A 15,291-nucleotide genomic window follows, 5' to 3' on the forward strand; every position below is an offset into this window, starting at 1 on the left:
AGGCAGAAACTTATCCTATTGCCGTGGGTCGTCGTCCATGAATTTCCAAAGCATAGCCTTCAGGGTTCCGTTGAACCTCTCAACTAGCACATCAGTTTGTGGGTGATAGACCGATGTCCTGAGAGCTCGAATGTTTAATAGACAACAATTTGGCCATCAGCTTGGACGAGACATTCGTTCCACGGTCTGTCCAGATTTCTCTGGGTATTCCTACCCTGGCAAAAATCTTAAGGAGTTCTGTGGCTATGGTGGGGGCCATGGTGGTCCATAGCGAGACAGCCTCCGGGTATCGGGTCGCATAGTTGACTACCACGAGGGTATACTGGAACCCCGATGCACTTTTCTCCAAAGGCCCCACCAAGTCTAGGCTAATCCTCTCGAAGACCAGCACACTGGTATTTGGGGCAGGAGGCACAAAAGTCCCGCACTTCCTGGTGTATACCCGGCCAGAAGAATCTCAGCGCCACTCATTGCAAAGTCTTCTCACACCGCATATGCCCAGCCCAGGGCACTGCATGGGCTACCATAACAGATCCCGTCGAAACTGGCAGGGGATCAACAGCTGGTGGAGCTCTTCTCCCATCTGGGGCATCTGGGTCACCCAATAAAGGCGGTCCTGGTGGACCTCAAAATATGGTCCTTGGAGGCATCAGGTAGCCTGGAGTCCATCTGGAACTCTGCGTGCCATGGCTCTGTAGTTGGAGTCGCAGCCTATAGCAGCTCCCTGGCAAGAGTCTGCCTCCTCCCCCTTCAGCAGCCTGCCCAGACTTAGTTGGGCTGCTTCCTTTTATACTCTGCCTCCAGGCTGAGCATGCCCAGCAGAACCAGAGAGCCGGGACTTCCTCAGCCTGCAAAGACCCTTTGGGGGCTGGTATGGGGTAGGTATACCCTGTCACAGACTCAAGGGGGGCGGGGCGGGGGCAACATGGTGAGAACAATAGGAAGATTATTTTAACAGTGAATTTTGAATTGACTGGAGGGGAGTGATGTGGGTATCAGGAAGGTCACAAAGGAGGTGATTACAGTAGTCAAGTTAGGAGAGGGCTTGGAGAATTGGTTTAGTTACTTGGACAGACAGAAAAGATCAGATCATAGAAATCTTGTGTAGTAAGAAGCTGCAAGATCTGGATGTAGCGTGAATGTGCAGAGCAAGAGAAATAAGAGTCTAAAAAGGTTGCAGGCCTGAGTAACAAGAAGTTTAGTAATGTTGCCAACAGAGAGAGAAAGAGAGAGAGAGAGACAGAGAGAGTGTGGTGGTCTTGGAAAGAAAGTTCAGTTTTATCCATGGCCTGGTCTACACTGGGGGTGGGATCGATCTAAGATACACAACTTCAGCTACGAGAATAGCGTAGCTGAAGTCGACGTATCTTAGATTGACTTAGAATCACTTACTTCGCGTCCTCGCAGCATGGGATCGACGGCCACCGCTCCCGTATCAACTCCGCTTCCGCTTCTCGACCTGGTGGAGTTCCGGAGTCGACGGCAGAGCGATTGGGGATCGATTTATCGCGTCTACACTAGACACGATAAATCAATCCCCGATAGATCGATCACTACCCACCGATCCGGCAGGTAGTGTAGACATGGCCCATGTTAAGTTTAAACTGATGGTGAGATATCTAGAAAGAGATGTCAGAGAGAAAAGCTAAACCGCGGGATTAAGTGAAGAGAGAAAGGTCTGGAGTGGAGAGGTTGCATTTGTGAGTCATCAGGGTAGAACTGATATTTGTAGCTATGTGAATAGATAGATTACCCAGACAAAGGATGTAGACAGAGAAAAAAGTGGGCCTCAGATCGACGCATGTGTCCAGGGCCAATCAGAGGGGGGTCCAGGAGGACCATTTAGACACTTGTAAATTTTGTGCCATTTGATAAGTTTCACAACTTGTTTTTATGTGCATCCCTATCGGACCAAAATGTGATACACTCTCTCAGCTTAGAGCTGCAAATTTAAGCAAATAAGATATGTGATCTGGTAAAAGACATAATTTTTTTGCACAGAAAAAGGCTAGAAAAGCATTTGTAAAAAAAAAATTAAATTATGTCTCACTCTTTTTTTCTTTTTTTTTGGTGCCTTATTTTGTTTTCATGTGTCATCATTTTTTAATTTTATTACGGCTAGGAGCCTCAAAAGCTGGAAGTGGCCCAGTCCTCTCCAGACCTCAGAGAGGGCCTGTGTGGGACCCGCGAGAAAGTGAGAAGGGCAATCTGTTGAAGGAGACACTGACCAATCAACCACCAAAGAGGCAGTAGGAGAACCAGAAGAGGACAAAGTTTCAAAAAAGATTATATGCCCTACAGCGTCAAAAAGCAGCAGAAAGCTCAAGGAGAGTGAGGATATGGAAGGGGATCTGTAATTTAGGCAACACAAAGTCACTAACGAGCGTGATGAGAGCAGTTTCATTTGAGTGAAAAGGGTATGAACCAGTCTGGAGCAGATCCAGGCTGAAGTTAGAGGAGAGACGCTCAAGGGAGCAGTTATGCACAAAGTATACGTATTACCTTAAAGGCACAGGGAAGAAGGAAGATGCGGCCACAGCTGGAGAGGCAAAATAGAGTGACTGAGCATATGGGAGATCACATCATGCTTTTTATCTTTGTTTCAATTACTTATAGTCAAAGGTATCATAAAGCAGTATGACTTAGAAAGATCAGAAATCAGAAAAACTGCAAGCATAGCCTAAGTTAAAAGAAATAAATCCCTTGTGCTAAGGCTGGTGGAAAGGAAAAAAGAGAAGTTCAAACACATGCGCACACAAAAAGAGCCGGAAAGAACATTTTGTAATGTTTTAAAAAATGGGGTTGAATAGAAAAAAAGATTGCATTTAATCAAAAGGCAAGTAACTTGTCAAAAATTATTAGCTAAAGAGTCACTATTTAAAGGTTCAGTAACATGCTGCATTTTAAATGTAACTGGATAAAACAACATTTTGGAATGTTTGCTCTGGGATTACCAGGACAGGCATTACTTCCTATCTCTTAATTTTGACTCAGAATAAAATGACAGTGGCTCTGAACAAACTAAAAAATCAAGTTTATTTTTCCTGGCAGTTACAATCTGTGCTTGGAAATATGAAACTGTTATTCAGAACAAATATCATAAGATTCCAAAGCACTAAAATTACTATATTGAAAAAGGACAACATGAGCTGTTATGGAGAGGGAGGAGGGGGTTGTTATCCCAAAAAGAACATTGTGCTCTCTTGAAGTACCACCACTTCTGTCTTTCAAATAAACAATTATGGGCACTTTACTCTGTCCCAGTGTAAAGAACTCCCTCACATTAAAATTTCCAGTTCAGACCCTTGAGTACAGATCTGTTTCAGTTTTGCTAATTGAACTAAATGGTTGGGAGCTTTTCAGATAAATTAAACTGAAGTACTAAAAATAGTCTCCTTTTTGAGTTAATGAATAAAGTTTGTTCTAAAATTTATTTTTTTCTAGACAAAGTAAAAATGTGACACTCCTTCAAGTCAGGTTGCACTTTTAGTGCCTGATCCTGCATTCTCTGTGCACCTAAAATTCGCACTAAAATCAATGGATTTTACATCAGTGTACCCCCCTGCTTCCTACCTAACCTCTACCGCCAGCCCTGGCTATTATATGCAGAAAACCAGTTATTGTGGCACAGGTGGGCCATGGAGTTTTTATAGCATGTTGGGGGGGCTTCAGAAAGAAAAAGGTTGAGAACCCCTGGTCTAGGGTACAATGAAAACACATGATTCGTCAGTGAAAATGTAGCTAATTTAGGGCTTGATCCTGCTAAGTGCTCAACATCCTCAATTGCTTTGAATTCAGCCTAACAGGATTGGGTCTTTAGAAAAAAAAATGTTTAGAACTAAAGTGCATCTGCATCAGTTAAACAGTAAGAGAAAAGAACTGTGACTGCCTTTCCCTGGTAAGTGTACAGCATTGTACTGTTCCTGACATTGCTATCATGTTGTTAGACTGCTGATAAAGTCACTGAGTTTTAAATTGGAACGTAAGGAGAATCATGTATACTACTATCTTTGAAAAACCCCATTATAAACAGCTACTGATAGTTATGAACCTAAACAAATGTAATTATTTTCTTCTGTGATATGACATAGGAAAGGGCTTTAATTAATTGAGACAACAAGCCCCAAGTGTATTAAGGCTACAAAATAGTGTCTGATAATTTATAAAGTAATCATTCACCTCAAATAAAATTAGTTTTCAAAACTAAAAGGTTTGACAATATTAGAGGGTTGCACACTTCATTGTTTATGTAGGCCAATCCGTAAACTCAGCCAAGACCCTGTCCTACAATGGCAGGGCTCCAGGGCCCCCCATTCTTGTCTGAACTCTGTTGATTTTGGTAAAAACTGGAAATCTGGATTTTAGTGAAAATCAGGCTTTTCTGGATTTTCAGTTTTCACCGAAATCAATAGAGTTCTGATCAGAGTGTGTGGGGGAGGGCCTGTCTGGAGTGGAAGGCGGGTAGAATAGGAGCACACCTGGCCGGAATGGGCCTGAGAGGCCCTCTTGAGGGGCCCAGAGAAGCTTCTAGCAGCCTGAGTTGCACTAAAATTGGGCCCACAGAGTGCCCATTTAGTGCTGCTGGCAGAGAAAGCTCTCTGGTGCCCTAACAATATCCCCTGTTCCCTAGCCCCAACCTACCCCTCATCCTAAACCCTAAAATCAGGCTTTTTCAGTTTTCCCAATTTTCACCCAAATTAAGAGAGACCAGAGTGGATGGGCAGGGAGCCTGGCTGCAATAGGACCTAACCAGAATGGGGATTAAAGGCCCGAATGTGGGGGCTGACCAGAGTTGGGGGTGAGGAATTCAGCTGAAGGAAGGGGCTGGGCTGGAAGGGGGTGAGGGGCCCACTAATCCTATTCTCACCCTAAACTCTAACCCTGAGGTCACTCCCTCACCCTTATATCCAGCATGACCCTGCTGCCCTCCCTTAGGCCAATGAGGTCAACTCCTCATCTTTGTACCCAGAGTGACTCTGCTCCCCTCCCACAGATCTTTGTTAGGTCACTCCCTCACCCTTGTATTCTGAATGATCAAATGGTGATTTCAGTGGAAATCAGGATTTTTTAGTTTTCCAATTTTTACCAACTGATGCCTACACCATTCTGTCCATTGAAGTCTTGACTATTCCCTTGAAATTTTGGAATTGACCAGATGTGGTTTTCAAAAGTTATCACGATACAGACAGACCAAAAATTGCTATCAATTTGAGTGTAGGTCCTTGCTTCACTTGGCCAAAAAGAGGACCAAGCACAGCCATTTTATGTTAATCACAATTTAAAGTTCAGAGACAAAACTTTTTACTGCTTATACACGAAGTACTTAGAATGAGAAGAGGGTTTTTTTGGTTTCTGGAATATTATGACGATAATCTATAAAGACCTGAGATCGTTAAACTGATTAGATAAGAGTACCTTAAGGTGATATTAATCCATCAATGTTTCTGAATTCCCAGATGGCAGTGGTGATTCACAGTGCTTTTCACTATCTACAGCTGGTCAAGAGACTGCTGCCCTCTCTCCCCAATGTACTATAGGAGGAGGACTGGGTGAAACAGAGAGTAAAAAGAGTAGGAGGAGAAAAGATCAGAGCTGTAAGCAGGGGTGCTGGAACAATTTGTACAGTGGGGGTGCTGAGAGCCAGTGAACCAAACTATAAACCCTGTATATGATGGAAACCACTTCAAGCCAGGAGATGCAGCAGCACCCCCAGCACCTGTAGTTCCAGCACCTATGGATGTAAGTGGGAAAAGGACCATACAGGGCCTCAGCAGTAAGGATGGCGAGGTTGAATCTGACATGGTAGAAGACAGTAAGCCAGTTAAGTTAATCAAGGAAGAGGAGTTGTGATTGAAGCAGTTATAGGAGAGATGACTTTAGCATGGTGTTTTCAACAGACTGGAGGGCAAAGTGGTGGAGATCCGGGGAGGTAAGAAAAGATTACAGCAATCAAGGCAAGAGATGGCCAATAGATGGACATTAAAAATGTTCTATTTAACTTTACATTAATGTACTAAGTGCACTGATAGCCACATACGTGAGAGAGCTCTTGAAGATTAAAAGAGCCAAAGTAGCACAAATCACAAACAAAAAACATAACACCAAATTCATTGACAATGGGCTGACACCAGAGATAAATTTGACCCATAAGAATCTGTGCCAAGGACCTGATCTACATAACAGCAGATACTATGAAAGCATAACAAGAAGTTTGTGAAGTATAAATAATTTTGAAGGGCAGCATTTCCAGCTGTTACACTATAGCATCTCTAGGAGTAGATTCAGCTCTGAGCTGTATTAACTTTTTGAAAAACTAATGGTGTTCCATGGCTACGCTGAACTTTTAGCCCACCAAAGACAAGTGGAGAACTGAACCAAGATGGATAGCCATTCATATTATGTCTCTCTGACTCTATACAGTAGACATCTGGGGAGCATAAATTACTCAGGAGAAAGAAAGCTTTAGTGGTCTGACCCGTTCTTAGTCAGCTGAATAAGTCATGCTAGTAGCTTCTGAAATGACAAGAATGGAACCTTAAATTATTTCTACATGTCTGAATAACTTGTAAGGAGCATGACCTTGAGATACTGCCCACTTTGGCCCATATTTTAGATTCCACTGACAAAAGTTACTATAGTACAGGAATTGCATGTTTCAGTACTTATAAAAAATGAAAAATAACCTATCCAATGCACCTGAATCTTTTTTCCTTATTCATCTACTTATTTAGAAACAGATCTTTGTGCCCCAATGCTAAACACAGGACTAAACACTTATATTTGAAATATTCAGTTACAAAATAACGAAATATTGGCCTTTCATCTTAAAGGCCAGCAACTAAGTCCCCCTGTTTTATGAGATTTTTAAAGGTTTAGATAGATTCTGACATAAATGAAATAAAGACCTGAAGCTACAAGCAGGGGTGTAACTGAATGTTTAGTTTTAGTATTTGGCCAAACAGCAAAAAACAATATTTATCCAAAACTGTATTAGAAGCTGAACAATGGATATAAACAGAAAAACAAACTTTTACTAACCTGAAGTTCTATGTTTTGTAATTCTTTCTCCTTTCTGACTTTTTTATTCTCCCCTGTATTATTTTCTTCTTCATCTGAATTCTCCACCCCCCTCCCCTCTGTCACTCTAACTCCCTTTTCTGACAGATTACCCCTACTTTCTCCTGTTCCCTTCTCTCCTAACCCTGAATTTCCCCCAGTCTTACAAGACAAAAAGAAATGACTGAGCTGATCACACATCTAGGACTACAGGGAGAAAGAAAGGTTTCCTCCTAACTATTCAACTTTGAATATGTATTCTGTTGAAACTGATCCAATTCTTTATTCAAAGCCAAATTTCAGTACAGTCCTATTTATAAGCAAGCCTCAATTTTACGTACTCTGAGACTACAAAAAAAAGGTTATTGTGAGTCAACTTTAAAGCAAGGATTTAGTTGGAAAATAACACAGCTTGCCATGTGTACAAGTAAATGGCAGAATAATTATTAGACACACAAGGTGGGTGAGGTAATATATTTTATTCTGTTGGTGAGAGAGACAAGCATTTGAGTTTACAGAGAGCTCTGTGTAACATGGCTACAACAGCACTGCATAGAATAATTATTAAAAATTTCCCATTGGAAAACTGCACTATTTGCACATTTTGAGTATATATGAACACAGTAAAAATAGGAGAATAATAAGAACAGAATAAGAACAGTCCCACGGGCTGAAGAGTTTCATTTAAAACATATACTGAAGCAATCAGCTTGTCTTAAGTGGAATTATATTCAGATTTCATGCAACTTCCACTTTTTCAGACATTTGCTGCCTGAGAATAAAGAAGAATAGTTAATCATAAAACTACCATAGGATTTAAAATCACTTTGTGTATATCTTTTGCTATATTTATACCACGTGGTCACAAAAACCAGCACAAACTGCTATTTACCAACCGTAGCATAAACTACAAACCATTATAAAAAGTGACTTTAGTCTCCACTTGTGGGTGTCAATAAGCTCCTCCCATACCAAAGACATCAGTTACCTTCACACCAATATACTTCAAACAAGAAAAAAAATAATCTTTATACATCTACATTCACATACACTAAGACAAAATATGAAGTGGAATTGGAGGGTATACAATTTTTATTGGCACTCATTTGAGAAGACTAATACATACTTGTTCTGCACTCATCCCAAACTCATGGCAGTAAATATAGGCACATAGAAATCGTTGTACTGGATCAGATGCTGTATTTGTAGAGCGTTTTTAGACTATGTAAATGACTTCCAACCTGTGAAATATTCATAAGTCATTGAAGAATTTTGACCCCTGATGTTGTTATATTTCTAATATTTCTTACCTTTTGGATTTCTTCTGGTAACGGATGAACAGGAACATGTCGATCCATGGCCTTCCAAAATTCAGGCACACTTATGAAGCAGGGCCACACAAAACCCCTAGAGATTAAATGGTCAGAATTCATTTTAACAAGGGGGGGGGGACTTTAAATATCTTGGGCAGCATTTTCAGAGGAGTTGCATGTGTACTTTTTTCTATTTTATTGCAATCCTGCTCAAGGCTTCATCATTTTGTACAAAGTGACAAGACAGAACTACACACACCATATATAGCCCCATTCTCTCTTGTCCTCCTACAGCTTAAAGGATCTGGGCTTGTCTACACTACTGCTTAAGCCAAAGTAATTTACGTCACTCGGGGGTGAAAAAGTCACCTCCCTGAGCGACACAAGTTACATCCACCTCTCCACACCAGTGTTTATGTCTGCGGGAACCTCTCTCTCGCTGACACAGCTTCCACCTCTCGCCTAGGTGGAGTAATTATGCTGATGGGAGAGCAGCTGCACCTATGTAGTGCTTCTAGTGTAGACTACTCCACAAATGAGAATTATTCCACTGGTACTCTGTTCTGTTTTCATCTATGAATTTAAGAATGAAAGTTTCTAATGAAATTGGAAGCAGTCCATCTATAGAAACATTAACATTATTTAGTCATATCAGGTCAAATTCCACCTTCATTTCCACCAACACAATTCCGCTCGCCCCTCTGCTGTTACACAGTCTCAACTGAGAGAAGAATTTGGTTCATTGACTTCAGTGCAGTCGTGTTGGGCATCAGCAAGATTTGACCCAGGGATGCCAGTAGGGTGACACAGACATGAGGGTGAGCACAATCTAGCCCAGTGACTTCAGTGGTGCTCTGCATAAGCCTGAGCCGGAGCCCAGTCTTGTCCCACTGTCTTGATAGAGCTGGTGCATGCAGGCAAGAGCTCAGTGGGGCACGGTGGGGGAGAACAAGAGCAGAATTTGGCCACTGACTGCAGTGGGAGTGGAAAGAAGCCAGACTGTAGCCCCGTGGGGCAGTGCTGGGACCAGCACGAGCTGTTGACAACTCTCCTGGTTCATGATGCCTACAAAGAAGCGTGGCAGCATAAGGCCCCCCTGGTGAGCTGAGAGGGCTGCCTAGGGTGCCTGTGTGCTGCTTCCTCCTACTGCCCCACGGCCTTGTCCCGGGCTGTAAGCGCCGTGGGGCGGGGGCCGGCTTCCCGGGCCGGTCTGTACAGCGGGGCCCTGGCCCACAGTGGGGCGGCGTGGGCCGAGGAAGCTGCGCGGAGCCTCGCCGGCAGGGTCCGATCCCGAGCGCAGCGGATCGCAGGGCGCTGCCCCTGACCCCGACCGGGGCCTGCGGGCTGCGGGGGTGGGTGACCCCGAGGGGAAAAGGAGCGGCCGCGGGGAGAGGGGGACGTGCACGGTGTTGGGGGGCGGGGATCGGGCATTTTCTTACCTCGGCGTCCCTCGCGTTGCCGGGGACTCCAACGGCTTCTCTGGTAACCACGGCAACCGCGCAACATCGAGGGGCGTAACGACGCGTGAGTTGACGTAAGAGAAGCGGAAGAGAGTCACGTGCCAGGCGAAAGAGAAGCCTGACGCTGTGGCGGGAGTGGGTGGCCGGAGAGGCAGAAGCGCAATGTGGAGTAGGTAGGGGAAGCGGTGGCGGTGGGGGCAGTAGGGAGCGGGTGTTTTCACCTGACCTAGCTGCTCAAAGCTAGGCTCGCTCAGGCTGTACCTCCTGCTCCTGTGGAAATTATAAACCTCCATCTCTTCGCTAGGAGTTTCACTCGTTTGCTAACTCACGTTAAGAACACATTCTCCTCCCCCCGCCCCTCACCAAGATAATGGATAAGATGAATGACAACAAGGAAAAGAGGGGCAAGAGGTGATGCAACTGTGTACAAACAGATGGTGGCTGTGTTTGCAGAGGCAAATTATATACTACTTTAAGTTATGAAATAATATCCAGTGAGACTGCCCGGTCTGCACACTGATTGGGGTGTTGTCCAGAGACAGCACATACTTCCATCAAAACAAATGTGCAACAGTTAATACATTTTAATGTGTGCTTTATATATTAGAAAACAAAAAGCCAATGAGATAATAATGATTATGTGTAGGTATTGTATCTGATCACTGGAGTCATGGCTGATGTAAAAGTATGATTTATCAACTTGTTACTGTATTTTATTGAGTGAGAAAATGTTAACTAGCACACCAGAATTAACCCTTGCTATTCCAAAAGAACTGTCTTTAACTTCCACCTGGACAGGCACAAACAAGGACAGGCAAGACTTTGCTTTATCACCTCTTCTAATAAGCCCCTGTAATAATCAAGTACAACTGCCACCATCCCTATTGTTCTACAGAGATTTGCGGAGCGCCTCAGGTACAGAATCTTAACTGAATCTAAAACAGCATTTTGCTGTTGCTCCCATGTGTGTGGGGCAGGGCCCACCTATGTCATCTCAAGCATCTGCTACTTTTGAATTTGCCATACTGCTGCATGATGGATTGTGGTGACCTACACTCCACTCCTTAATCCATATTTAACATTAGTGGTCAACAGTTGGAGAAGCAGTATGTTCAGGCCCACCACATGTTGTGGACAGGGAGAGGAAAACCAGCTGACTACCTACCCAGTTTTATTGAAAACAGAAAATCCTGATTTCACTTGAGCTGTCTGTGACCCTAGAATTGACTCTAAAGCCTGGGTCAATCCCTGTAAACTAGGACATCTGTTCACCCTCTATATGAACTGTCTGCTTTGCCAGCCCTGAATGAAATCTGTCTGAGTTTACAGTAGAGCAACAAAAAGTAAATAAATTAATTAAAGATGTGAGAATCAAAGTAGGAGTTCTTATTATGACTCTTTCTATTGAATTAATTTCATATCTTATACTAGCTTCTTTTCATTTGTGTTATTTTATGTGAAGCCTCCCGCATCTACACCAAGGCCAGGAATCTGGGGCTTTTTATTTTATTGTGTCTTGTAAGCCTTGCCACAACAAACCATGGGTTTAGTTCACACACTGGTGAAGTCATTGTTCTGAGTTTTTTTTAAACAGTTGTGGTCAATCAGACCTTTTGTCTAGTTCCTGCACTCATGTGAACCCATATAACTCTCTGGTACTGCGGATGAGGCTTTGACCACGGAACGTCCTCCTGGCTTCATGACTGCATCTTTAAAAGTTGTTCATTTCATAAGCAATATACACTTACAATACTGTCCTTTCATTTTTAAACTATGATATTAAATTAGACAAATTGTCTTAGCAGAGGGTCTGATTATTTAGCAAAGACATATGTGATGAAACATCTGCTGGAATTCTGAACTGGAAAAAGGTTAGCAGCAAGTCTCCTGTAATGAAAAATAAGACAATCATTGCACAATGTTGTTGATCTAACTGATTTCATTTGTGTGTGGCCCATTCATTACTTGTTAATTCTGTTTATTTCTATATGAAAGAGAGGTTATGTCTAGCACAAAACTATATGCATAAAACTGCACTAAGGTAACATTAAGGTTTAAACTAACTGAAGATGGACCCCGAACCCATGTAGTGCTGACCATCCACATCAGTCAGTGACTTCAAAGGTCATAACCATAAGGAAAGAACTTGCTGTGCAAACTTCAGCATACAGCATTGCCAATACACTACAGCTTGGCACTGCAATGTGTGAGCATTTATTCAGGGATCCCACAAAAGAGTTTTGATGTATTTCTTTTACAAATATGAACAAAGTACCCTTGTTTATTTGGTGAAATTCTTAAAATTTCAAAATACATTAAAGAGCATGAATAAAAATAAGCAAGGAAATATAGAGTTAGGGGTTTCTGCCTGGTTCTAGTTCACTTCTGAACACTATGTAGCTAGCCAAATAGAGAGATGCAACACCCATGGAAGTCTATTGACCTGATCCTGTGTTCATTGAAGTCAATAGCAATTTCTGCTATCAACTTGAATTGGAGCAGGATCCAGCCTAAGAGTTGTAGGTGTGCTTGACCCCTTTCAGGACCCAGCCAGGGTGAAGTTCATTCAGAGCCTAACTTGTTATATATACATGCCAGCACTGACAAGAATATTTAGGGAGAAATATAGACACAGTTTCCTGCCCCTTTTAAACTGATTACCATTCTCCACTCTCCGGTAATGCAATTATTTTCCTGAAAACTAGGGACTGTGCCTCCTAAAATGGGGATGTTTTGCAGTGTACACAGTGTGTACTTAGGCACAGTTTGTTACGATCAGAGTGAAGGCAGCTGTTACTGAATTTTCCTCCTTTTATTGTTAGAGATCTGATTTGAACTCTTAACAAAACTCCCCGCTTAGGATATGCGGTGTAAGGGAGGCATATTTACACGTGGTTACTTCGAAGCAGGGTGGCCAAAGAGGAACAGTTTGAATGAGGGAGGATTGTTTTTTTTATTGTTAAAAGATTGAATAAGATTTACAGTCCCTCAGTGCAACGAACACACGCACACCCAGAGCAAAATCCTCTTTCACCAGCTGCAGAGACTTGAAAAGCCTGATCCCTAAATGAGAAAGGCTCCCTCCCCCGGAGCAGGTCTGGGGGACGTTTCATTGAGAAGTTTATGAGTTATGGGGAGAGCAGGCTGCAGAGCTCCCACTAGGTTTGCTGTAAGCGGGTTTCTCTCCCAGCTGTTACACTCCCCTGATAACGAGGAGACTGCATGTTCCTCCTCCCTAGTGAACTCACTGCCCGTCCCAGCAATAGCGTGACTCTCTTGGCTGGGCTTGGAAAGCAGAAGCTAAGCGTTTAGAGATTAACTGCTCCTCCCGCCCCAGAGCACCTGCACGCCAGCCCGGAAGCAGGGAGAGGTCTCCGGGGTCACTGGGGCAGGAGCATGAATTGCGTGTGCCTCAGCAGCTCGCTGATCCCTGCACATCACGCAATATCCCGGAGCCCAGCTGGCAGCGGCGGCAGCCCTGGCGTGCCAGGCGCGCATACGTGTCACGGCACAGGGCGGCCGCACGGAAAGCGCAGCTCCTCCTGCAGGGCATAACCCCGCTGCCAGGGCATCTGCCTCCCGGGACACTGCCCAGCTCCCGGGGCAGTGCCGACCTCTGGGTACCAGGGCAGTGCTCAGCTCCCAGGCACGGAGTTCGACGGTTCAGCTCCGTGGGTACCACAGGCACCCAGCTCCGTGGGCAGCGCAGGCCAATGCCCAGATCCTGGGCACCAGCTGCCCGGCTCCCCGTCAGGGCAGGCCATCATCGCCCAGGCCGGCTCTGATCTCCAGAGCATGACCGGTGCCTCCCCACCCAGGGGGAATCCGATTTCTCGGCTGCACTTCGCGTGTATCCGTGGGTGACTAACTCCCCATGAGCGCTGCTGGGAGCTTTGCGTGCAGACCTTAAAGCTGGGCTAACTCGCGAATCCTCAGCTTGGCACAAGCAAAGCAGCCGGGCCCCTTTCATCTCTAGGAGCGCTTCTCATTTTCGCGATCAAGCCAGACATGCAATCGAGGCAGCTCATAAATAGAATTTTCGACACCAGGACACGAAAGAAGCGTCCACCCTCTTATTAACCTATTTACATGGGAGGGTGGAAACGTCACTGAATCCCTTTATCTCAAAACATCAGAGCTAGAAATTAGGTAATCACGACGGGGCTGACTGTCGCTAGCTGTAGACGAGACAGCCAAATATAGATGTCGCACGCACGCAGGCTTCATGGTGTTTCTCTCTCTCTGTATGTGTATATCCACACGCACTGATTTCCATTAGGGTTTTTAAAAATCCCTACAGGGATTAGGCACCTATTACATCGGCGTATGGGCTCTCCGCGTGTGTTTCTAACAACGTGATGAATCCGATCTAGTAGCCCATCTCTCCACAGTGCCCCCCCCCCCCGCAGACCCATTTAATAGTTCAGCACCATGTAATGCTTTGTAGCGCCCTAAACGTTCAAAGCGCTTTACAGACATTAACTAACTAAATCATGCCGTCTCACGCAGGAGGAACATATGTTTAAAGGTCAAAACCGAGGGTTGACGAGTTCTTTTAACCGTGGCCGAAAGCCGCGGGTTTCTCAGTCCTTTCCACACGCTATATGTGAACAGCTCCGGTTCGCCCCCCCCAGCCCGGTGCAATCTGACTACCCCGACGCAGCCCATTCTGGGGGGAAGCGGGGTGGGAGGCAGCTTAGTGTCGAGTCAGTTCCATCGCTCTGCAATACCGCCTGCATCACCCCAAAGCACCCGACTCAGTGGGTTCACCTTGAATGATGTGCGGGGGTGGGTGCAGGGGGTTGCGCTGCGTGTGAAGCAGCACAGAGCGGTTTGAACCACATTTTTAGGACGCTGTGGGTATTTCATTGCGCGCCGTATTAAAGGGAGAGCCCGGCCGCCCGGTCCTTTGATTAGTGTAAAAAACAAAAAAAACCCGTTTGATTTGCCTTCTGAACATATGTTTCGCCTGCGTGAGACCGGCAGAGTGATTTGTATGGAGGGGGCCCTGAAGGCGCTGAGGAGGTGGAGAGCTGGGGACCGTTCTCAGCTCCTGTCACGCTATTGCTGTGTAAATTTCAGGGTAAGGGTGTCGTGCAGATCGGCGCTGAGATCCGTTTAAATAACCACAGTGTTATGATTGTGAAAGAGAGTAGTCACGCAGCAGCCGGGAGCTGTAGGGAAAGGGCAGGGCAGGGCTCTTCCTCCCCCCACGCTGAGTCGACTCTGCGGCTGTGTGAGAGGAGATCCTATCACTTATACCACACACCCCACCGCTTTTACACAGCGGGAGGGTGATTGAGCCTGCAAGTAAAGCAGTCACACCTCGGGAAATGGAGCGATCGGCATTGAACACACACATACACACGCACACAACCACAACGTGAGAGGTAGAAAAGCGGGGGTGGGGTGGGAGTAGGGGGAACAGGCACATACATGCAGCATGAGTAACTGCTACTGCC

The 15,291-nt window shown here is 44.8% G+C and overlaps 1 protein-coding gene across 1 annotated transcript in view; it reads right to left on the reverse strand.

The window, feature by feature from the left end:
* The window catches only part of LEKR1 (leucine, glutamate and lysine rich 1), a 124,924-nt gene extending 115,005 nt beyond the window's left edge, over positions 1-9,919 (reverse strand). Inside the window, exons 1-2 of the mRNA XM_007067081.4 lie at positions 9,809-9,919; positions 8,367-8,463 (exon numbers count right to left, since the gene is read on the reverse strand). Of these exons, the coding sequence (XP_007067143.3) occupies positions 8,367-8,414 (48 nt within the window). The 5' untranslated portion in view covers positions 8,415-8,463; positions 9,809-9,919. The remainder of the gene's footprint in view (positions 1-8,366; positions 8,464-9,808) is intronic.
* Positions 9,920-15,291: the final 5,372 nt, after the last annotated feature.

Source organism: Chelonia mydas, chromosome 9, assembly GCF_015237465.2.
Source record: "Chelonia mydas isolate rCheMyd1 chromosome 9, rCheMyd1.pri.v2, whole genome shotgun sequence".
NCBI lineage: Eukaryota > Metazoa > Chordata > Testudines > Cheloniidae > Chelonia > Chelonia mydas.